The following is a 26,082-nucleotide window of genomic DNA, read 5'->3' as shown; positions in this document are numbered from 1 at the left end:
TTTAAAAACCGGGCACTAATTCACGAAAATTTACATTCAGTTTAACTAATAAATTAAAGAAGATTATGGCGAGTTTGGGGACAGATTGCAATGACTATCAGCAATGTGTAGAAGATAATTTGTTTTAAGTGGAGCTGGACAGGTATTTGACGACAATAAAAAAAACACACACAGAGTAAAGAAAAAATACATATTTTTCTTCAATGCATTAGTGTCTGAAAATATAAGATTTAATACAGACTGGCCTCATATGACCACCACAACAGGAAATATATCACATTTAAACTCCTCTCCCCAAGTAATATTTCCTTGTGATTGAGAAAATATGTAAATAATTTAAACTCTGCAATGGCCTTCAGTTATTTTCTATTCTTTTTAACTGAATTTTTCTTGCTTCTATCACGCAATTCTCTTTACTGTAGTCTAACATGAAATCTTACTGAATTAATAAATCCCTCAGATCCTGTTAAAAACGCTTTAATATCAGGCTGGTCACACCAGTAAAGGTCAGTAAAAAAATCTCCAGAGTATTTCAGTTGCTTAGAAGCATCAAAATTTGTAGAACATTCCAACCCATCCAGATATACTTTGTGTTCAGGAATTTAGCTTTGGTTTACCAAATGAATTCTTTCTTAGCCATTATAGAATGTGGATCCTGTATATTAGCCCTTCAATGGGTATCATGCTTCAATGACAGAAAATATTGAGGATCTCAGTCATGTATGAATAACACATTTGCTGTCTTTACCCCCTCGGATAAAACACATTTCCTTCCTAAGAGAGGGAGAGTCCACAGCTTAATTCCTTACTGTTGGGAAATACAACACCTGGCCACCAGGAGGAGGCAAAGACACCCCAACCAAAGGATTAAATATCCCTCCCACTTCTTCATTACCCCAGTCATTCTTTGCCTTTCATCACGTTAGGAGGTGGCAGAGAAGTGTCAGAAGATAGGACTGGAGTTTTAAGTAGTCATGTCAACCTCTCAGTGAGAGTATTGATGAAAGTTAGAGTCTGGAGATGCAGGGAAAGTTTTTCTGTGAAACCATCCAGACTACTGCTAACAGCTTCTAAGCAATCAGTGTTGACGAGTTCCACTGCCTGCTTTCTCTCACTGAAGTCCATGTCAGGAGCGCTGCTATAAGACTGTCACACTTGAGAGGCTCTATTCTGTTCCACAGCATGGATCCTGGAGGTAAGATCGTTTCAATTTTTACACATAAAACGGTAAAATAACAGGGTCACAGTGTGGCTCCTTTATACCTTGATAGGATCCAGGGTTATAGCCTCTGAAGGGGGTTTATTGAACAGTTAGGGTTAATTAATCAGTGTATTATTTACATGCTGCTTTGGGCAATTTTTTTCCTGGGCTGATAGACTGTGTTTTTGGCTGGAACAAACAGGTTTCACTTTTAAGTTTCACTTTCGTTTTTGAAAGTGTTACACAGCTCCTATTACTTGCTGTACTTGTAATAACAGGGTAAGTACTGTCTTGCACTCAATGTGACTGAGTGTGGTCTATGTTCATTTCCTCCATTCCGGGTGAGACTTGAACCAGAGGAGAGCGTTTCCTCTGTTAACTGCCTGGGTCTAGGAGGTGGTGAGTGCCCCAGCCATTGGGAGTATATAAAAACAAAACAACAACAAAAAAACACTTTTTTATTTGCGTCCTTCTGTGGGTATAACCTGAGCTATGGAGGACTCTGACATGCTAGAAGGTACTTCTTCTGTACTAAATCATACCTGTTTATAGTGTGAGGAGGCTGTGGTTTCCTCCCCACTCAATTATGTTTCACATGCCTTAACACAGTTATAAAGTCTAAGAAGGTAGACAAGCCTGCTAAGGCTCTTAGTCCCTCTGAGCCGTCTACCTCTCAGGACTCGGTGTCCCATGAGATTAATACCCTTGCTACATTATCCACTCTACATGCAGTTCCCCGTAGCACATCTAATCCTCCATCCGCAGGGGGCCTTCTTCCTGCTGACTTTCCCCGCGCAGTTAAAAAAACAGCAAGAGAAAAGGTTAAACATAGCTCTCCTGACCCAGAGTCATTTAAATATTTATCGGATTTAGCTATTATGTCCCAGTTATCCGATGATAAGTTAACCTCTGTAGCTTCAGAGGGTGAACTTTTTGGGTCGGAGTCCTTAGCGTCTAAGCCTCCTGCTGCGGAGGAACCATCCTTTAGATTTAAAATTGTACTTGCATTTTTTATTAAAGGAGGTTCTGTCTACCTTAGAGGTTCCAGAGGCTGCACTACCTGAAAAACCTATTATACTTAAATTAGACAGAGTTTACAAAGCCAGGAAAGTTCCTTTAACTTTTCCTGTGCTGGTTAAGATAGCGAACTATATCAAGAACGAATGGGAAAGAATAGTTTCTTCCTGTTCCCGGTCCCAGACTCTCAACTGGATTTGTGGGGCTCCATTCCCAAGGTGGATGGTGCTATCTCTACGCTTGCTAAACGTACTACTATAACTCTTGAGGATAGTTCTTCGTTCAGAGAAGCAATAGATAAGAAAATGGAAACCTTTCTGAGAAAGATGTTTCAACATACAGGATTTAGGCGGCTGCAGTTGCCACTGTTGCCGAAGCAGCTACCTACTGGTGTGACTCTTTGTCATAACTCATTGAGGTGGAGTCTCCCCTCGAGGATATTCAAGACAAAATTAAAGCTCTCAGAATTGCCAATTCTGTGATGCGAACATGCAAATTATTCGCCTAAATGCAAAGGTCTCTGGCTTTGCAGTCCTAGCCCGCTAGGCGCTCTGGTTGAAGTCTTGGTCTGCGGATATAACTTCTAAGTCCAGACTCCTTTCTCTTCCCTTCAAGGGAAAGATTTTATTTGGTCCAGGCCTAGACTCCATTATTTCTAGTTACCAGAGGCAAAGGTGCCTTCCTATCGCAAGATAAGAACAACAAGTCTATGGGACGACAATCTTCTAATTTTTGTTCTGACAAACTCCAGCAACAACAATCCTCCTCCAAGCCCGAGCAACCCAAGAGTACTTGGAAGCCGGCTCAGTCCTGGAATAAATCCAAGTAGAATAAGAAGCCTGCCGAAAACAAATCGGCATGAAGGGGCAGCCCCCGATCCGGGATCATATCGTGTAGGGGGCAGACTGTCTCTTTTTTCAGACGCCTGGTTCAAGGATGTACAGGAGCCGTGGGTCCAGGAGGTGGTATTCTCAGGGATACAAGATAAGCTTCAAATAGATACCTTCTATATTATAATCCACGGATGCTGAGAAAGCGTTCAATAGACTAGATTGGACCTTTCTCGAGGCTACACTTCTTAAATTTAACTTCCCACTTTCCTTTATAAACAGAGTGATGGCCTTGTATTCCTTCCCTACAACTCAGATTTGCATTAATAGTACTCTTTCGGAGCAATTCGAAATCAGAAATGGTACAAGGCAGGGCTGCCCACTTTCGACGCTTCTGTTTATTCTCTCCCTAGAAGTTTTGACTAATAAGATCAGGCTTAATGAAAATATAAGAGGTATAGTAATCAACCGGAGAGAATATAAATTATCTATGTTCCCGGATGATGTTCTTGTGTCCCTGTCTTGCCCCCTGAGATCTCTCTCAGCGGTACAGTCAGAAGTACGAGCATATGGGGAGGTTTCATATTTTTTGATAAATGCAAATAAAATCAGAACTACTACCAGTTCACTTGTCTGCTTCGGACATAGTTAATATCAAGAATACCTGCACTTATGCTGTTCAACAGAAATCTATTAAATATTTGGGTATCTATATAACGAGCAATATAAATTCTATCCGATCTATTAATTATACTAAGCTTCTAACTGTTATATCTATTCACGCCTCATCCTGGTTCTTGGAAAAAATATCCTGGATAGGGCGCATAAATACAGTCAAGATGATGCTATTGCCAAAAATATTATACATCTTGCACACACTCCCTCTTCCACATACTGACATATATTTACAGAAACTCCAAAAGATCATCCATGATTTTATTTGGAAAAATAGACCACCACGGGTTATGTATGCACATAAAGTTATGGGAGGCCTCAGAGTGCCTAATATATCATTATATAAAAAAGCAATTTCTCTGCAAAGAATCATATAATGGAGTAGGAATGATTCTGATAACCCAAAGCATTGGATACAAATAGAACATGACTTTTCAGGCACACCCCAGCTAGGAGGCGCGTGCTGGATACCTAAACTTTTATCTAAAATTCAGAACAATACTACCTCCACAGTAACAGACTGGAAATACATATGTGTCAATGTTGGGGGCATATCCAGTGCCCATTCTCCTTTGACGCCAATTCTGGCAAATCCTGAATTTGCAGAAGGATTGAAATACCCATTGGGAACTGATCGCAGTCTAAAGGGATGCATTCCCATATCATTACTAACCAATCTAAATAAACTGAAACCCATAAAGAAACTGGAGGATGTGGGCAATGGTTTTTTTAGGCAGTTGTTGCGATATCACCAAGTCAACCATTTCATAAATTCACACAGAAATAGGTCAAATTTATTAAGGCCATTGACACCTTTTGAACTAATTTGTAGTTCCAAATTCCCACAAAAAGGGACTATATCCCTCGCATACAATCTCATTCTATTGGCCACATCTCCCAAACCACATAATTTTGTGAAAGGGTGGGAGAGGGAATTGCTGGGTGGTCAGGACCCAAAGGAATGGGATTTTATTTTTTAGAAACTTAGCACATTCCGCCCACGCGACAAGTGCCTTAGAGACAAATTATAAAGTATTGTTTTGTTGGTATTTAACGCCAAACAGAATGAAACATTTATTTCCAACAGCTAACGATAAATGCTGGAGGTGTGCACTGGAATTAGGCAACATGGGCCACATTTGGTGGTCATGCCATGCAGCACTTATTGTAGACTGATAATAGAGGAAATAAAAAGTGTTTTATCTTGTAATATTTCCTTAACTCCTCAAGTTTGCCTTTTCAATATGTTAAACGAAATTAAATGTACTATTAAGAGAAATTATGGGCATATCATGTTGAATACAGGTAAACAACTTATAGCCTCCCATTGGAAATTAGCTAACATGCCCACAATTGACATGTGGAGGAAGAAGGTTCAGGAAGCATTATTAGAAAGATATTTTTATCTTTATGATATGGCATTTTACAGGGATTCATATATAGGGAAAACAAACCAGCTCTTTCCTAAATAAGTCACCATCTAACCAAAGATATGCGTCAAGATTAACTATTAACGCAAAACTGGGTCCGAAAAGTGGGCTTCACACCATGTAGGGATGCTAGATGAAGAGGGAGCATATATGGCTCTATGGTAGGCAATAATATACATTTTATACTCTGGCTTATGAACCTTAATCTTGCTTATTTCCTGTGGGGACAGATTTCGGCCCTGTCTGTTTTATTGCACAAGAGACTGGCTGAGCTTCCAGACGTGCAGTCCTTTGTTAAGGCTCTGATTAGGATCAGACCTGTGTTTAGATCTGGGGCTCCTCCTTGGAGCCTATAATCTTGTTCTTCGGGTTTTGCAACAGGTCCCGTTTGAGCCTCTGCATTCCATTGACATTAAATTGTTATCTTGGAAGCTCTCTTTTTATTGGCTATTGCCTCTATGGATCATATTTGTAAGGCGGCTACCTGGTCCTCCTTACATACTTTTTCAAAATTTTACAAGTTTGATGTTTTTGCTTCGGCTGAAGCAGCTTTCGGGAGAAAAGTTTTGCAGGCTGTGGTGCCCTCAGAATATGGTCCACATCTTTTCTTTTTTGTTTCCTCCTGTTATTCATTCAGTGTCCACTGGAGCTTGGGTATAGTTTTCCTAACAGTAAGGAATGAAGCCGTGGACTCTCCCTATCTTAGGAAGGAAAACATAATTTATGCTTACCAGATAAATTCCTTTCCTTCTGGATAGGGAGAGTCCACGGCCCCGGACAGTTTTTTCTTGTCTATGGGCGGTACCCTATTTATTTTATTCTTCTGGCACCATTTATACCCTAATGTTTCTCCTACTTTTCCTTGTTCCCTCGGCAGAATGACTGGGGTAATGAGGAAGTGGGAGGGATATTTAAGCCTTTGGCTGGGGTGTCTTTGCCTCCTCCTGGTGGCCAGGTGTTGTATTTCCCAATTGTAAGGAATGAAGCCGTGGACTCTCCCTATCCGGAAGGAAAGGAATTTATCTGGTAAGCATAAATGTTTTTTAGCAGCTGAAAAGGAAATGACAAGCCAAAAAAACAAAAAACTCAGTTGTTTAAAAAGATCAAATCTAAAATGAAGCTATTAATATAATTAACTACTTAGTATTTTTTGTTTTCGGCTTGTCAATTCCCTTTCAGCTGCTTAAAATGTGTCTAAACCAACAAGCAAATGGCGGAAAGCTTGAAAATATTTGCATTTTATGTATGACAGCAATTGCCCTTGATTTGTTAAATAGTTACAATTTCTTCATTAATCATCATAACATAATTGGTGAAATGTCTATTCACTAGACAAAAGCAGATGGTTTGTGTCCTGCCTTGTCCTAGTTCTACATTTTATCTGCCTGGAAGTCATTCTCTGTGACAGTGTAAATAGTCTTATTAAGTGGATCCTCAATAATTCACATTTAGAAAGCAAAAATGGTAAAAGTATTGAATTATTATATACATATCTCAAAGTATTCACTAGCCTAGAATTTTGTCTTTTTGCTTATCTTAGGTGGACTTTTCCTCTGGACTGCATAAAAAATATGTTGTAAATCATATAGTTGCAGTTTTTTTTATTTTATTTATTAAAGAAGAATATAGCAGTACAATATTTCAGGCCACATTGCCCTTAGTCATGAGCAATGTGGCCCAAAACGTTGTAATGCTATACGCTCCTTTAATAAATTATTTAAACTGCAAGTGGTGTTGCTGCATTGACGTTTCTTGGATGACACAAGTTTGCAACAACTTTGGTAGCTAGCACACTACTGAAGACTGCAGGTGCTGGTCTTTGGATTCTATTGTAAATCATATGGTGTTGCATTAGCCCAATTTTTTAAAATGTATTAAAACCATAAAAATACAAAAGCATAAAATGAATTAAATAATTAGCATCCATCCTAATTATAAATATTACAAAACATATACGTTAATGAGAAACAGAAGAGAAAAGCATAAGTACCTTTATGTTTTAGTGTCCAAGGTTCCCTTCCTCTGAATATCCAGTAGAAGATACCGGTGTAGATCATGCCACCATATAAACCCAGTGGACTATGGCAGGAAGGCCTAATGTTCCTGACTAAATAAAGCTCCTTCCATATCCAGGACTTCCTAATGTCCTCTTCATACTCCGTGATATTAAGACCTAAACAATGATACAATGCAAACAAAGCTAGCTAATATATCTGAATTCCATACCTTTGCACTTTAATTAATTCATGATACAAATGGTGTCACTCATCTGCAAATCAAATACATGGAAATAAAACTATAACGCTGATCAACCCCCCCCCCCCCCCCAAAAAAAAGTGAAAAGTATCTGAATAAAAACACAAGTTAAAGAAATACAAAAATAGCATTGGGCTTCATATATCACATAGGGGCAATTCCATGAAAACATGGACATGGGGCCTAAAATTTAAACATAAACATAGAGACCAGATTTTGGCTTTGTTTGTCAGTTGAGGTGCTATATTTTTCGAATATTGATAATGATTTCTGTATAGTTCCTCACATCATAGGACTTCAAACTATTAATTAAGATAAATGAGCAGGCTTTTACTTATTTGCATATAATGCAATGAAAATATGCATCTTTGACAAATTTAACACTTGATACTTCAAAATAGGGGTTAGAATGATGATAAGGTGACATTTCACACATAAGATAATTTCCTTTGGTGATTGTGGCTAAATAAAAACATGCAATAAAAAAAAGTTTGTCTTATGTACCATGGAATTCAGGTTTGTATTTAGGTTCTGCAATGCAAGCTCTATACCAAAAGGAGGTGGTTCTAAAATATTTTTCCACCTCATAATTTGTGGTAATGGTAACTGAGTCACCCATTTGCTTGTAACAGAATCGTCATAAACTGGTAACAGAATCCCACTTTCAATGTTTAACCCCTTAACGACCGCAACGTACCCTGTACATCACTGGTCATTAAAGGGACACTGAATCCAAATTTTTTCTTTCGCAATTCAGATAGAGCATGACATTTTAAGCAACTTTCTAATTTACTCCTATTATCAAATTTTCTTCATTCTCTTTGTATCTTTATTTGAAATGCAAGAATGTAAGTTTAGATGCCGGCCCATTTTTGGTGAACAACCTGGGTTGTTCTGCCGATTGGTGGATAAATTCATCCACCAATAAAAAAGGGCTGTCCAGAGTCTGAACCAAAAAAAAAAACTTAGATGCCTTCTTTTTCAAATAAAGATAGCAAGAGAACAAAGAAAAATTGATAATAGGAGTAAATTAGAAAGTTGCTTAAAATTGCATGCTCTATCTGAATCACGAAAGAACAATTTTTGAGTTCAGTGTCCTTTTAAGGGATTGTTTGTTTATAATATCGTGGGTCTTGCCGCAAGTGGCAAGACCATGCTATTACACCATCCCTCCTGCTGGCTTCTAAAATTAGCGGTATGAAAAAAACATAATTTATGCTTACTTGATAAATTTATTTCTCTTGTAGTGTATCCAGTCCACGGATCATCCATTACTTATGGGATATTCTCCTTAGCTCCTCCCCTAACTGCCATATCCAGTCATTCGACCGAAAACATGCAGAGAAAGGAAAAACCATAGGGTGCAGTGGTGACTGTAGTTTAAATGAAAAAATTACCTGCCTTAAAATGACAGGGCGGGCCGTGGACTGGATACACTACAAGAGAAATAAATTTATCAGGTAAGCATAAATTATGTTTTCTCTTGTTAAGTGTATCCAGTCCACGGATCATCCATTACTTATGGGATACCAATACCAAAGCTAAAGAACACGGATGAAGGGAGGGACAAGGCAGGTACTTAAACGGAAGGTACCACTGCCTGAAAAAACCCTTTCTCCCAAAAATAGCCTCCGAAGAAGCAAAGTATGAAGCGCAGACCAAGACGCCGTCTTGTAAATCTGTTCAACAGAAGCCTCATTTTAAAAAGGTCCAAGTGAAAGCCACAGCTCTAGTAGAATGAGCTGTAAACCCTACAGGAGGCTGCTGTCCAGCAGTCTCATAAGCTAAACGAATTATGCTTTTTAACCAAAAAGAAAGAGAGGTTGCTAAAGTCTTTTGACCTCTCCTCTGTCCAGAGTAGACAACAAACAAAGTAAATGTTTGATGAAAATCTGAAGTAGCTTGTAAGTAAAACTTTAAAGCACGAACCACGTCCAAATTGTGTAATAGACGTTCCTTCTTTGAAGAAGGATTAGGATACAAGAATGGAACAACACTCTCTTGAGTGATAGTCTTGTTAGATACCACCTTAGGTAAAAAAAACCCAGGTTTAATACGCAGGACTACCTTATCCGTACGGAGGACAAGATAAGGAGAATCACATTGTAAACCCGATAACTCGGAGACTCTACGAGCCGAGGAAACAGCTACCAAAACGGAACTCTCCAAGATAAAAAGTTTGATATCTATGGAATGAAGAGGTTCAAACGGAACTCCTTGAAGGTTCTTAATAATCAGGTCTTAAGCTCCATGGCGGAGCAACAGGTTTAAATACAGGCTTGGTTCTAACCAGAGCCTGACAAAATGCCTGAACGTCTGGAGTATCTGCCAGACGCTTGTGCAAAAGAATAGTCAGAGAAGAATCTGTCCTTTTAAGGAACTAGCTGACAACCCTTTTCTCAAAATCATCTTGGAAAAAAGATAATATCCTGGGAATCCTGACTTTACTCCATGAGTAACCCTTGGATTCATAACAATAAGATATTTATGCCATTACTATGTTAAATTTTCCTAGCGACAGGCTTTCATGCCTGTATTAAGGTATCAATGACCGACTCGGAGAAGCCATGCTTTGATAACATCAAGCGTTCAGTCTCCAGGCAGTCCATCTCAGAGAAGTTTAATTTAGATGGTTGAAAGGACCCTGAGGTAGAGGGTCCTGACTCGTAAGCAGAGACCATGATGGAAAGGATGATATGTCCACCAGAACTGCATACCAGGTCCTGCGTGGCCACGCAGGCGCTGTCAAACATACCAAGCACTCTCCTGCTTGATCTTGTACAAAGACCTCCGGAGGGAACTCCCCCTTCCCCGGATGAAAAAGTCTGACGACTTAGAAAATCCGCCTCCCAGTTCTCAACACCTGGGGAATGGATAGCTGATAGACAAGAGAGAGTCTCTGTCCAGTGAATTATGTTAAGACTTCTAACATCGCTAGGGAACTTCTGTTCCCCCTTGATGGTTGATGTAAGCCACAGTCGTGATATTAAGAGAGAAAACAAGAGGGCGACCCCTAGTGCAGATCAATTGTGGACGAGTGGTGAATATCTGCTTATGCTTACGAATGGATACTCACAGAGGGTATTGCACCCTGTAGTGCAAATGTAGCGTACTAGGAATATTATAGTGTCCTAGTGCACATAACCGCTCAAGCAGTACTGCTGTAGTTGGAGATGAATTTCGAGTGTGAAAGGATAGACGTCAGGATGATAAAAAAGAGAACTCCAGTATCGTTGTATAAAAATATTTTATAAAAAAAGGATAAAAGAATATATACACAGATCTACAATGACATCTGTTGTATAATTAGCATTATACAACAGATGTCATTGTAGATCTGTGTATATATTCTTTTATCCTTTTTTTATAAAATATTTTTATACAACGATACTGGAGTTCTCTTTTTTATCATCCTGACGTCTATCCTTTCACACTCGAAATTCATCTCCAACTACAGCAGTACTGCTTGAGCGGTTATGTGCACTAGGACACTATAATATTCCTAGTACGCTACATTTGCACTACAGGGTGCAATACCCTCTGTGAGTATCCATTCGTAAGCATAAGCAGATATTCACCACTCGTCCACAATTGATCTGCACTAGGGGTCGCCCTCTTGTTTTCTCTCTTAATTTACAGACTACAGATACATCTTCTGCGTTTGGGAGGAGCAGCCCTCAGTTCAGTGCGCAGTCTGCTGGGACACTGTGAAGTTCCCAGATCGTTCACCTAGGCACTACCTCTGCCTTTCCATACTGTGAGTATGTTTGCACTTGCATTATTTCTTTTATAAAAAAATTGGCTACACTAGGAGGCGCCCTTCTCTCTCTGCACAGTCGTGATATTGTCCGACTGAAATTTGATGTACCTCAGAGTTGCTAACTGAGGCCAAGCCTGAAGAGCATGGAATATCGCTCCCAGTTCCAGAATATTTATTAGAAGGAGGGTCTCCTCCTGAGTCCACTATCCCTGAGTCTTCAGGGAGTTCCAGACTGTATCCCAACCTAAAAGGCTGGCATTTGTTGTAACAACTGTCCCATCTGACCTGCGGAAGGTCATACCCTTGGACAGATGGACCCGAGATAGCCACCAGAGAAGAGAATCTCTGGCCTCTTGGTCCAGATTTAAGAGGGGGACAAATCTGTGTAATCCCCGTTCCATTGACTGAGCATGCATAGTTGCAGCGGTCTGAAATGAAGGCGTGCAAACGGTACTATGTCCCTTGCCGCTACCATTAAGCCGATTACATTCATGTACCGAGCCACCGAAGGGCGCGGATGGAATGAAGAACACAGCAGTAATTTAGAAACTTTGACAACCTGGACTCCGTCAGGTAAATTTTTCATTTCTATAGAATCTATCAGAGTCCCTAGGAAGGAAACCCTTGAGATTGGGGATAGAGAACTCTTTCCTTGTTCACTTTCCACCCATGCGATCTCAGAAATGCCAGTACTACATCCGTATGAGACTTGGCAATTTGGATGTTCGACGCCTAAATAAGGGGCCACTTCTATGCCCCGCGGCCGAAGGACCGCCAAAGCGACCCCAGAACCTCCATAAAGATTCTTGGGGCTGTAGTTAACCCAAAGGAAAAAGCTACAAACTAGTAATGCCTGACTAGAAAGGCAAAACTGAAAAAAACGATAGTGATCCTTATGCATCGTAATGTGAGGATAAGCATCCTTCAAATCCATTGTAGTCCTCTATTGACTCTCCTGGATCATAGTTAAGATGGTATGAATAGTTTCCATCTTAAATGATGGAATTCTGAGGAATTTGTTTAAGATCTTTAGATCCAAAATAGGTCTGAAGGTTCCCTCTCCTTGGGAACCACAAACAGATTTGAGAAAAACTCTGTCCCTGTTCCTCTCTTGGAACTGGATGGGTCTCGTACACAATGTAAGAATGCCTCTTTCTTTATCTGGTTTGCAGATAATTGTGAAAGGTGAAATCTCCCCTTTTTTAGAGGGGAAGCTTTGAAATCCAGAAGATATCTCTGGGATATAATTTCCAATGCCCAGGGATCCTAGCATCTCTTGCCCACACCTGGGCGAAGAATGAAAGTCTGCCCCATACAGGATCCGCTACCGAATAGGGGACCGTTCCTTCATGCTGTCTTCTGCTTATCTTTGTTCAGGGCCGGTTGTCTCCAGACCGTCATGGACTGAGCAAAAGTTCCCTCTTGATTTGTCTTAGAGGAAGTTGATGCCACACCTGCCTTGAAGTTTCGAAAGGCACGAAAATTAGACTTTTTTGGTCCTTGATTTGGACCTGTCCTGAGGAAGGGCATGACCTTTTCCTCCAGTGATATTAGCAATAATCTCCTTCAAACCAGGCCCGAATAGGGTCTGCCCCTTGAAGGGAAGTTAAGTAGCTTATTTATTAAGTCACGACAGTTGACCATGATGTAAGCCATAGCGCTCTGCGCGCCAGTATAGTAAAAACAGAATTCTTAGCCGTTAGTTTAGTCAAATGAACAAAGGCATCAGAAACAAAGGAATTGGCTAGCTTAAGTGCTCTAAGCTTGTCAAGAATATTCATCCAATGGAGTCGCTACCTGTAAAGCCTCATCCAGAGACTCAAACCAGAACGCCGCAGCAGCAGTGACAGGAGCAATGCTTGCAAGTGGCTGCAGGATAAACCTTGTTGAATAAACCTTTTCCTAAGGTAACCCTCTAATTTTTTATCCATTGGCTCTAAAAAAGCACAACTGTCCTTGACAGGGATAGTGGTACGCTTGGCTAGAGTAGAAACTCTTTTCTCCACCTTAGGGACTGTCTGCCATAAGTCCCGTGTGGTGGCATCTGTTAGAAACATTTTTCTAAAAATAGGAGGGGAAGAGAACGGCACACCTGGTCTATCCCATTCCTTATTAATAATTTCTGTAAATCTCTTTAGGTATTGGAAAAACATCAGTACACACCGGCACTGCATAGTATTTATTCAGTCTACACAATTTCTCTGGCACTGTGATTTTATCAAAGTCATTCAGAGCAGCTAAAAACTCCCTGAGCAACCAGTGGAGGATCTCAAGCATAAATTTTAGATGTAGAAATATAGGAATCAGGTTAAATCATCTTCCCTGAGTCAAAAATATCACCCACAGACTGAAGCTCCCCTCAGCTTCTGCATATTGCGAGGCAGTATCAGACATGGTTCTTAACGCATCTGTATGCTCTGTAGCTACCCCCAGAGCTATTTTGCTTTCCTTTAATTTTAGGTAGTCTGACTAATACCGCTGCCAGAGTATTATTCATAACTTTCGCCATGTCTTGTAAAATAAACGCTATGGGCGCCCTTGATGTACTTGGCGCCATTTGAGCGTGAGTCCCTGAAGCGGGAGTCGAAGAGTCTGATACGTGGGGAGAGTTAGTCGGCATAACTTCCCCCTCGACAGAATCCTCTGGTGATAATTTTTTAAAGACAAAAAATTATCTTTATTGCTTAACATGAAATCAGTACATTTGGTACACATTCTAAGATGGGGTTCCACCATGGCTTTTAAACATAATGAACAAAGAGTTTCCTCTATGTCAGACATGTTTGTACAGACTAGTAATGAGACTAGTAAGCTTGGAAAACACTTTAAATCAAGTTAACAAGCAAATATAAAAAACGTTACTGTGCCTTTAAGAGAAACAAATTTTGTCAATTTTAACAACAGTGAAAAACAGTGAAAAAAGGCAGTAAATCAAACTAAATTTTTACAATATATGTAATAAGTTAACAGAGCATTGCACCCACTTGCAAATGGATGATTAACCCCTTAATGTAAAAAAACGGATAAAAAAAACGACATAGACGTTTTTTAACAGACAAAACAAACTGCCACAGCTGTACTGTGGTTTTTTACCTTCCCTATAAACGATTTTGGAAGCCTTTTTAGTCCTTTAGAGATGTCCTATAGTATTCATGGGACTGCTGAGGGAAACTGGATGATTCATTTTGTAATTTTAACTGCGCAAAAAAGCGCTAAAATAGGCCCCTGCCACTCATATTTCAACAGTGGAAAGCCTCAGGAAACTGTTTCTAAGCAAAATTTAAGCCAGCCATGTGGAAAAAACTAGGCCCCAATCAAGTTTTATCACCAAAGCATATATAAAAACGATTAAACATGCCAGCAAACGTTTTATATTGCAAATTTACAAGAGTATATAACCTCACACTTCAGACATATGTGAGAACAGCATTGGATCTTAGTTACTTCTGCTAAGATAATAGAAACACGCAGGCAGATTCTTCTTCTAAGAAAAAACTATCTATCTTACACCACTTTCCTCTTACTACCTTCAGCTATGTTGAGAGCTTGCAAGAGAATGCAACTTCCTGTTGGGAAGGAGAATATCCCATAAGTAATGGATGATCCGTGGACTGGATACACTTAACAAGAGAAAGTAAACCCCATAGAAAGACCAGCGACGTACATGGTAAAGGAATAGTCTAGTCAAAATTAAACTTTCATGATTCAGATAGCATGCAATTTTAAGCAACTTTCTAATTTACTCCTATTCTCAATTTTTCTTCGTTCCCTTGGTATCTTTATTTGAAAAAGCAAGAATGTAAGCATAGGAGCCGGACCATTTTTAGTTCAGCACCTGGGTAGCGCCCTCCCCTACTTAGTTAGGGAGCCCCATCCCCCTTTTTCTGCAGTGTAGCTGCCCCACCCCTCCCTTTATCTCATTTTTTCTGCAGTGTAGGGCCCTCCCACTCCTTCCTCCCTCTGCTGCTGGACCGCCCACCCGGATTCCCTCCCGCCGGCACCAGCAGATGATCATTACAGACGGTGACATACACAGTGTCACCATCTGTAACAATCTGGCATCTACCTTCATTTGGTACCGGGGCACAGATCCATATACGGGTAGATGCCTGCAGCTCAGGAACTACAGCTCTCTGCTGTAACTTAACAGCTGAGAGACTGCTGGAGCTTCCTGAAGCTCAGACGTATATAAACATTGTGCGGTACGATAGCCAAAGTACAGCACAACGTATATATTGGTCTTATTGGGTTAAGGGGTTAAATGGACATCATTTTTTGTAGATGATCCTTTTATATAGCCCATTTTGGCGTGTTTTTGTAAAAACTTATAGTTTTGCTTATTGTTAAATTGTGCTGATTTTCAGACTCCTGACGAAGCCCCAAGGTTTTATACTGATGTCTACAGACTACTGTGTTTGTGTAAATGGTCTTTTCATATGGATAGGAGGGGGAGTGCCTGCTTTTCCTGCTTTCTCGGCCCTTTTAGTGGGTGTCCCAGCCTAACCTCATCAACAGTGCTAAATTGGGAGCTTCCAAGTACATTTTTAAATCAGTATCTGTGCATATTCTTCTTTTATAGTAGTGTCTATTACATGCAGTTATACTTAAAGGGATAGTATACACCAATTTTCATATATCAGTCTGATCCTGCTTAAAAATAATTGTCCAGCCCCTGAAATACCAGGCATTCCTCCCTTGAATGAGGAACACTAACAAACTGGATTACTAAACCAAATGTATGCAAGCACATTTGTTTTATAATTGAGCCAAACCCCTACTAGAATTAGTTCTCCCATGTAAAAGTAAAGGGCTAGATTACAAGTGGTGTAGTATATATTTCTCCAACATTGGTGTGTCCGGTCCACAGCGTCATCCATAACTTGTGGGAATATCTCTTCCCCAACAGGAAATGGCAAAGAGTACAGCAAAAGCTGTCCATATAGTCCCTCCTAGGCTCCGCCCACCCCAGTCATTCTCTTTGCCGTTGCACAGGCAACATCTCCACGGAGATGGTTAAGAGTATGTGGTGTTTAGTTGTAGTTTTTGTTCTACTATCAAGAGTTTGTTATTTTAAAATAGTGCTGGTATGTACTATTTACTCTGAAACAGAAAAAGATGAAGAGTTCTGTTTGTGAGAGGAATATGATTTTAGCAGCAGTAACTAAAATCGTTTGCTGTTTCCACATAGGACTGTTGAGATGAAATAACTTCAGTTGGGGGAAACAGTTAGCAGACTTTTCTGCTTAAGGTATGACTAGACATATTTCTAACAAGACTGTGTAATGCTGGAAGGCTGTCATTTCCCCTCATGGGGACCGGTAAGCCATTTTCTTAGTCTCAAACAGAATAAAGGGCTTAATATGGGCTATAAAACTGGTAGACACTTTTATGGGCAAGATCGATTGCTTTATTTGGGCATTTTATACAGATTGAGGTTAAATTTCACACTTATAAACTTTGGGGAACGTTTTTTAACGTCAGGCACTGGTTTAGACACCTTTTCAGTCAGGAAGGGCCTTCACTGTAGTAGGCTGAGCCTCATTTTCGCGCCATTACTGCACAGTTACTTTTGAGAGCAGGACATGCAGCTGCATGTGTGTGGATCTGAAAGTAGTTGAAAAGGTTCCTAGAAGGCTTCATTTGGTATCGTATTCCCCCCTAGGTTTGGTAAAGTCGCAGCAAAGGCTGTAGCTGGGACTGTAGAGGGGTTAAATCTGTAACCGGCTCCGGTTTCTTCATTTTAAGGGTTAAAGCTCTGAAAATTTGGGTGCAATACTTTGAATGCTTTAAGACACTGTGGTGAAAATTTGGTAAAATTTGAACAATTCAATTACTGAATATGTTTTTCACATATTCAGTAATAAAGTGTGCCCTGTTTAAAATTTAAAGAGACAGTAACGGTTTTAATTAAAACGTTTTTTTTTGTACTTTATTGACAAGTTTAAGCCTGTTTAACATGTCTGTACCTTCTGATAAGCTATGTTCTGTATGTATGGAAGCCAATGTGTCTCCCCCTTCCAAATTGTGTGATAATTGTGCCATAGCGTCCAAACAAAGTAAGGACAGTACTGCCACAGATAGTAAGGTTGCCCAAGATGGTTCATCAGATGAAGAGAGTAAAGATAGTTCTACTTCATCTCACTCTGTGTCTACACCAGTTTTGCCCACGCAGGAGACGCCTAGTACTTCTAGCACGCCAATGCTTGTTACTATGCAACAATTGGCGACAGTAATGGACAACTCCATAGCTAATTTTTTATCCAAAATGCCTGCATTTCAGAGAAAGCGCGATTGCTCTGTTTTAAACACTGTAGAGCAGGAGGGCGCTGATGATGATAATTGTTCTGTCATACCCTCACACCATTCTGAAGGGGCCATGAGGGAGGTTTTGTCAGATGGGGAAATTTCAGATTCAGGTAGAATTTCTCAACAGGCAGAACCTGATGTTGTGACATTTAAATTTAAGTTAGAGCACCTCCGCGCACTGCTTAAGGAGGTGTTATCTACTCTGGATGATTGTGACAACCTGGTCATTCCAGAAAAATTGTGTAAGATGGACAAGTTCCTAGAGGTTCCGGTGCACCCTAACGCTTTTCCTATACCCAAGCGGGTGGCGGACATAGTGAACAAGGAGTGGGAGAAGCCCGGCATACCTTTTGTTCCCCCTCCTATATTTAAGAAATTATTTCCTATGGTCGACCCCAGAAAGGACTTATGGCAGACAGTCCCTAAGGTCGAGGGGGCAGTTTCTACACTAAACAAGCGCACTACTATTCCTATCGAGGATAATTGTGCTTTCAAAGATCCTATGGATAAAAAATTGGAGGGTTTGCTTAAAAAGATTTTTGTTCAGGAAGGTTACCTCCTACAACCTATTTCGTGCATTGTTCCTGTCACTACAGCAGCGTGGTTCTGGTTCGAGGAACTAGAAAAGTCGCTCAATAGAGAGACTCCGTATGAGGAGGTTATGGACAGAATACACGCACTTAAGTTAGCTAATTCCTTTATTTTAGATGCCGCTTTGCAGTTAGCTAGATTAGAGGCGAAAAATTCTGGGTTTGCAATTGTGGCGCGCAGAGCGCTCTGGCTAAAGTCTTGGTCAGCGGATGTATCTTCCAAGACAAAATTGCTTAATATCCCCTTCAAGGGTAAAACCCTTTTTGGACCAGAGTTGAAAGAGATTATCTCAGACATCACTGGGGGTAAGGGCCATGCCCTCCCACAAGATAGGCCTTTCAAGGCCAAGAATAAGTCTAATTTTCGTTCCTTTCGCAATTTCAGGAACGGACCGGCCTCCAACTCTGCAGCCTCTAGACAATAGGGTAATGCTTCGCAGACCAAACCAGCTTGGAAACCGATGCAAGGCTGGAACAAGGGTAAACAGGCCAAGAAGCCTGCTGCTGCTACCAAAACAGCATGAAGGAGCAGCCCCCGATCCGGGACCGGATCTAGTAGGGGGCAGACTCTCTCTCTTCGCTCAGGCTTGGGCAAGAGATGTTCAGGATCCCTGGACACTAGAAATAGTTTCTCAGGGTTATCTTCTGGAATTCAAGGAACTACCCCCAAGGGGAAGGTTCCACATGTCTCACTTATCTTTAAACCAAATAAAGAGACAGGCATTCTTACATTGTGTAGAAGACCTGTTAAAAATGGGAGTGATACACCCAGTTCCAATTGTGGAACAAGGACTGGGTTTTTACTCAAATCTGTTTGTAGTTCCCAAAAAAGAGGGAACCTTCAGACCAATTCTAGATTTAAAGATTCGAAACAAATTTCTCAAAGTACCATCGTTCAAAATGGAAACTATCCGAACGATTTTACCCTCAATCCAGGAGGGTCAATTTATGACTACCGTGGATTTAAAGGATGCGTATCTACATATTCCTATCCACAAAGATCATCACCAGTTCCTAAGGTTCGCCTTTCTGGACAAACATTACCAGTTTGTGGCTCTCCCATTCGTGCTAGCCACTGCTCCAAGGATTTTCACAAAGGTACTCGGGGCCCTTCTAGCGGTTCTAAGACCAAGGGGCATTGCAGTGGCACCTTACTTGGACGACATTCTAATACAAGCGTCGTCTCTTTCAAAGACAAAGGCTCACACAGACATCGTTCTGGCCTTTCTCAGATCTCACGGCTGGAAGGTGAACATAGAAAAAAGTTCCCTGTCTCCGTCGACAAGAGTCCCCTTCTTGGGGACAATAATAGATTCGTTAGAAATGAAGATTTTCCTGACAGATGTCAGAAAGTCAAAGCTTCTAAACGCTTGTCAAGTTCTTCACTCTGTTCCTCGACCTTCCATAGCTCAGTGCATGGAAGTAGTAGGATTGATGGTTGCAGCAATGGACATAGTTCCTTTTGCGCGAATTCATCCAAGACCATTACAACTGTGCATGCTCAAACAGTGGAATGGGGACTATACAGACTTGTCTCCAGTGATCCAAGTAGATCAGAAGACCAGAGACTCACTAAGTTGGTGGCTAACCCAGGATCATCTGTCCCAGGGAATGAGCTTCCGCAGACCAGAGTGGGTCATCGTCACGACCGACGCCAGTCTAGTGGGCTGGGGCGCGGTCTGGGACTCCCTGAAGGCTCAGGGTCTATGGTCTCGGGAAGAATCTCTTCTCCCGATAAACATTCTGGAACTGAGAGCGATATTCAATACTCTCAAAGCTTGGCCTCAGCTAGCAAAGGCCAGATTCATAAGATTCCAATCAGACAACATGACGACAGTTGCTTACATCAACCATCAGGGGGGAACAAGGAGTTCCCTGGTGATGAGAGAAGTGACCAAGATCATAAAATGGGCGGAGGATCACTCCTGCCACCTATATGAGATCCACATCCCAGGAGTGGAAAACTGGGAGGCGGATTATCTGAGTCGTCAGACATTCCATCCGGGGGAGTGGGAACTCCACCCGGAGATATTTGCCCAGTTGACGCAATTATGGGGCATTCCAGACATAGATCTGATGGCGTCTCGTCAGAACTTCAAAGTTCCTTGCTACGGGTCCAGATCCAGGGATCCCAGGGCGACTCTAGTGGATGCATTAGTAGCGCCTTGGACCTTCAACCTAGCTTATGTTTTTTCCACCGTTTCCTCTCATTCCCAGGCTGGTAGCCAGGATCAAACAGGAGAGGGCCTCAGTGATTTTGATAGCTCCTGCGTGGCCACGCAGGACTTGGTATGCAGACCTGGTGAATATGTCATCGGCTCCACCATGGAAGCTACCTTTGAGACAGGATCTTCTGGTACAGGGTCCATTCGGACATCCAAATCTAGTCTCTCTCCAGCTGACAGCTTGGAAATTGAACGCTTGATTTTATCTAAGCGTGGGTTTTCGGATTCTGTGATAAATACTCTGGTACAAGCCAGAAAACCTGTAACTAGAAAGATTTACCATAAAATATGGAAAAGATATATCTGTTGGGTGAATCCAAGGGATTCTCATGGAGTAAGATTAAAATTCCTAGGATCCTTTCCTTCCTACAAGAGGGTTTGGATAAGGGATTATCAGCGAGTTCTCTAAAGGGACAGATTTCTGCTTTATCTGTCTTGTTACACAAACGACTGGCAGCTGTGCCAGATGTTCAAGCCTTTGGTCAGGATCAAACCTGTTTACAGGCCGTTGACTCCTCCCTGGAGTTTAAATTTAGTTCTTTCAGTTCTCCAAGGGGTTCCGTTTGAACCTTTACATTCCATAGATATTAAGTTGTTATCTTGGAAAGTTTTGTTTTTAGTTGCTATTTCTTCTGCTAGAAGAGTTTCTGAGTTATCTGCTCTGCAGTGTACTCCGCCCTATCTGGTGTTCCATTCAGATAAGGTCGTTTTGCGTACAAAACCTGGTTTTCTTCCAAAAGTTGTTTCCAACAAGAATATTAACCAGGAAATAGTTGTGCCTTCTTTGTGTCCGAATCCAGTTTCAAAGAAGGAACGTTTGTTACACAATTTAGATGTAGTCCGTGCTTTAAAGTTTTATCTAGAAGCAACAAAGGATTTCAGACAAACATCTTCTCTGTTTGTCGTCTATTCTGGTAAAAGGAGAGGTCAAAAAGCTACTGCTACCTCTCTTTCCTTTTGGCTGAAAAGCATCATCCGATTGGCTTATGAGACTGCTGGACGGCAGCCTCCTGAAAGAGTCACAGCTCACTCTACTAGGGCTGTGGCTTCCACATGGGCCTTCAAGAACGAGGCTTCTGTTGATCAGATATGTAAGGCAGCGACTTGGTCTTCCCTGCACACTTTTGCCAAATTCTACAAATTTGATACTTTTGCTTCTTCTGAGGCTATTTTTGGGAGAAAGGTTTTGCAAGCCGTGGTGCCTTCCGTTTAGGTAACCTGATTGGCTCCCTCCCTTCATCCGTGTCCTAAAGGTTTGGTATTGGTTCCCACAAGCTATGGATGACGCCGTGGACCGGACACAACAATGTTGGAGAAAACAGAATTTATGCTTACCTGATAAATTACTTTCTCCAACGGTGTGTCCGGTCCACGGCCCGCCCTGGTTTTTTTAATCAGGTTTGATAAATTTATTTCTTTAACTACAGTCACCACGGCACCCTATAGTTTCTCCTGTTTTTTCTCCTGTCCGTCGGTCGAATGACTGGGGTGGGCGGAGCCTAGGAGGGACTATATGGAAAGCTTTTGCTGTACTCTTTGCCATTTCCTGTTGGGGAAGAGATATTCCCACAAGTTATGGATGATGCCGTGGACCGGACACACCGTTGGAGAAAGTAATTTATCAGGTAAGCATAAATTCTGTTTTTTTTTCTCACGCTTGCCAAAACTTCGCTAGAGTTAAAGGGACATTGAACCCAAATTTTTTCTTTTGTGATTCAGATAGAGCATGCCATTTTAAGCAACTTTCTAATTTACTCCTATTATCAAATTTTCTTCATTCTCTTGGTATCTTTATTTGAAATGCAAGAATGTAAGTTTAGATGCCGGCCCATTTTTGGTGAATAACCTGGATTATTCTTGCCGATTGGTGGATACATTCATTCACCAATTTAAAAGTGCTGCCCAGAGTCTGAACCAAAAAAGAAGCTTAAATGCCTTCTTTTTCAAATAAAGATAGCAAGTGAATGAAGAAAAATTGATAATAGGAATAAATTAGAAAGTTGCTTAAAATTGCATGCTCTATCTGAATCACGAAAGAAATTATTTGGGTTCAGTGTCCCTTTAAGCTTTTTGCACTAGTTGGGTTACGCTCGTATTACAAGTTCCAAAAAACTTATTTTGAGCTAGAAGTAACCAAAATCGCGCTTAAAGATGAAATTCGAAAAATGCATTTTTGCATTTCCCCATAGAAGTCAAATCGAGATTTGTTTTTTTAACACTGTCTCTCTTGCGCAAACACCATGGCAATAGCGCTAACCCAATATGAAAATATGAATATTTCATATTCCAATGTTCTTTAACATGTTTTTTTGTGATATGTGCATACCCGATTGCATATATGTAATATATTTTTATTTATATATTTTTGTAATATGTGCAAACATGATCACATAATGTAATATGCACATATCTGACATGAAAAATATGTATACATATATAGACAGTGTTATTATACGTTAATATACTTTGTAAATGTATTTTTGAAGTGTTCTGTGCAACATTTTAATTTTGTAAAACAGTTAACCACAGCTCTGACATCGCAGTAAGGATTCTAGCGTAAATCAAGATTGCACTAGTGATATTGCGTCTTTGCTTCACTTGTAATATCAGCGCAATTAAAAATGCTCGCTAAAAGACTATAGCTTGCGCAAAAACCGTTTGCACCTCACTTGTAATCTTTCCCAAAGTCTATTTCCTGTGCTTATAGGGCACATAGCAAATTAATTTAAGAGGTTTTAGCAATGTTTGTCATTTCAGAAGTTAGCATAATGGAGAAAAGTAAATCAGATTTAAAAAAAAAAAAAAAGAACAAAGAAAAAAAACAAATACACGTATAGTTTACAGATAGATGCATAAAAGTGGGATTTGAAATGTGCTCCAGTCCATTGCAGTTACAATAAAATGCAATAATCCAGTGCAGATGTGGCTGTAGGCATTCTCCTCCTGTGTACACTCTGAGTAGCAAAGATAAAGGGTATGCGTGCACTGCTTCAGTGACAAGTTTTGAAGAAAAAAAAAAATCATTTTTATGTCAACATACCTCTATAAAAGGTATTGAAATGTCTTCCCTGTACAGGTTTTGATCTGTGATGTAATTCCTCCTTGTCACTCTTAGGACTGATGGAAACAAAATCTTGCCATTTATATTTTGAAAACCAGCAACCTTAAAATTGGTGAGAAAGAAAGTTGTAGCCAGGAGGAGTAAGAAAATGTGGGCCTCGATCCGATACAAAAGCCGGCGATGCCAAATTTTGCGCTGGTTTGGTATCACATATACGGCGTAACATAGAAGTTACACTCGTATATTTCTGCCTTCGGCCGTAGTTTTTTGGCCCATAGACAGGTATACCAAACCAGGCAGTTTGGTATCCAATATACAGAGTAAGGACTTACGTGGTGAAAATGGAGAAATCTTACTCCATTTTCACCTCGTCACAAATTGCAGGCGTAGTAAGCCTTACGCTGTGTATTGGACCCCCGTAACTCCCTAAACTGCCTGCAAAATAAAACCGAACACCTAACGCATGCGCAATGTCTATCTACCTGTCAACCGCGATCCCCCGCCGCAATCCCTAATAACGTGTTTAACCCCTAAACCGCCGCTCCCGGACCCCGCCGCCACCTACATTAAATGTCTAACCCCCTAATGTGAGCCCCCTACACCGTCGCCACCTACATTAAAATTATTAACCCCTAATGTGAGCCCCCTACACCGTCGCCACCTATTTTAACTATATTACCCCCTAATCTAATCCCCCTACACTGCCGCCACCTATAATAAATTTATTAACTCCTAAAATACTAAAATGTCCCTACCCTAAACTAAATTAAAAATAGCCCTGAAAAGGGCTTTTTGCGGGGCATTGCCCCAAAGTAATCAGCTCTTTTACCAGCCCTTAAAAGGGCTTTTAGCGGTGCATTGTCACAAAGTAATGAGCTCTTTTGCCTGTAATCTAAATCCCCCTATAATAAATGTATTACCCCCTAATCTAATCCCCCTACACCGCCGCCACCTATATTAAAATTATTAACCCCTAATCTAATCCCCCTATACCGCCACCACCTATATTAAATTTATTAACCCCTAATCTAATCCCCCTGTACCGCCGCCACCTATATTAAATTTATTAACCCCTAAATACTAAAATATCCCTACCACTAAACCTAAGTCTAACCCTACAAATAGCCCTGAAAAGGGCCTTTTGCGTGGCATTGCCCCAAAGTAACCAGCTCTATTACCAGCCCTTAAAAGGGCCTTTTGAGGGGCATTGCCCCAAAGTAACCAGCTCTTTTACCAGCCCTTAAAAGGGCTTTTTGCGGGGCATTGTCACAAAGTAATCGGCTCTTTTGCCTGTAATGTAATCTAATCCCCCTACACCGCCGCCACCTATATTAAATATATTAACCCCTAATCTGACCCCCCCTACACCGCCGCCACCTATATTAACTATATTAACCCTAATTATATTAGGGTTAATATAGTTAATATATTATGTATTTTAACTATATTAACCCTATCTAACTCTAACACCCCTAACTTAATTATTATTAAAATAAATCTAAATAATAATAATATTAACTAAATTATTCCTATTTAAAACTAAATACTTACCTATAAAATAAACCCTAAGATAGCTACAATATAATTAATAATTACATTGTAGCTATTTTAGGGTTTATATTTATTTTACAGGTAACTTGGTATTTATTTTAACTAGGTACAATAGCTATTAAATAGTTAATAACTATTTAATGCCTACCTAGTTAAAATAATTACCAATTTACCTGTAAAATAAATCCTAACCCAAGTTACAAATACACCTACACTATCAATAAATTAATTAAATAAACTACAAATATCTAAACTAAAATACAATTAAATACACTAAACTAAACTAAATTACAAAAAATAAAAAAAGATTACAAGATTTTTAAGCTAATTACACCTATTCTAAGCCCCCTAAAATAAAAAAAAATTCCCTACCCTAATCTAAATTACACAAGTAATCATCTCTATTACCAGTCCTTAAAAGGGCCTTTTGTGGGGCATTGCCCCAAAGTAATCAGCTCTTTTACCTGTGAAAAAAACAACAACCCCCCCATTACAACCCACCACCCACATACCCCTATTCTAACCCACCCAATCCCCCCTTAAAAAAACCTAAGTCTAACCCCCAAGTGCTCCTTACCTGTTCTGAAGACCGGCGGAGAACGTCCTGTTCCAGGCGGCGACCTTTTCTTCTTCCAGGATCCAGCCGGCACGGAGGAGTTGAAGACCGATGACCGCGGAGCTGAAGACCGGCGACGCTGGAACTGAAGACCGCTGGAACTAAAGACCGGAGCCAGAGCGTGGAGGATCCTCTTCATACGATCGCCGCCGTACACTGAATAGGAATTCAAGGTACGCAATTAAAAATGGCATCCCTTGATTAGAATAGCCAATAGAATTACAGTAGCTCTTATTCTATTGGCTATTCAAATCAGCCAATAGAATTAAAGTAGCTCGCATCCGATTGGCTGATTTGAATTTGAAGGCTCAAATGAGCCAATAGGAATTCAAGGGACGCCATCTTTAATCGCGTACCTTGAATTCCTATTCAGTGTACGGCAGCGATCGTATGAAGAGGATCCTCCACGCTCCGGCTCCGGTCTTCAGTTCCAGCATCGCCGATCTTCAGTTCCAGATGGACGGTCTTCAGCTCCGCGTTCATCGGTCTTTAACTCCTCCGCTCTGCCTGGGTCCTGGAAGAAGAGGTCACCGCCTGGAAGAAGACTTCTCTGCCTGGAACAGG

General features: G+C 40.6%; 1 protein-coding gene across 1 annotated transcript in view; it reads right to left on the bottom strand.

Annotated features, from left to right (window-relative positions):
* ETFDH (electron transfer flavoprotein dehydrogenase) overlaps positions 1 to 26,082 on the bottom strand; it is a 157,146-nt gene that overhangs the window by 58,209 nt on the left and 72,855 nt on the right. The window contains exon 11 of the mRNA XM_053703777.1: positions 7,144 to 7,326. Coding sequence (XP_053559752.1) covers positions 7,144 to 7,326 — 183 coding nt within the window. The remainder of the gene's footprint in view (positions 1 to 7,143; positions 7,327 to 26,082) is intronic.

The sequence above is a fragment of the Bombina bombina genome, chromosome 2, assembly GCF_027579735.1.
Source record: "Bombina bombina isolate aBomBom1 chromosome 2, aBomBom1.pri, whole genome shotgun sequence".
Classification (NCBI taxonomy): Eukaryota; Metazoa; Chordata; class Amphibia; order Anura; family Bombinatoridae; genus Bombina; species Bombina bombina.
Note: the sequence above shows the minus strand (reverse complement) of the source record. Positions and strands in the feature narration are given on the sequence as shown.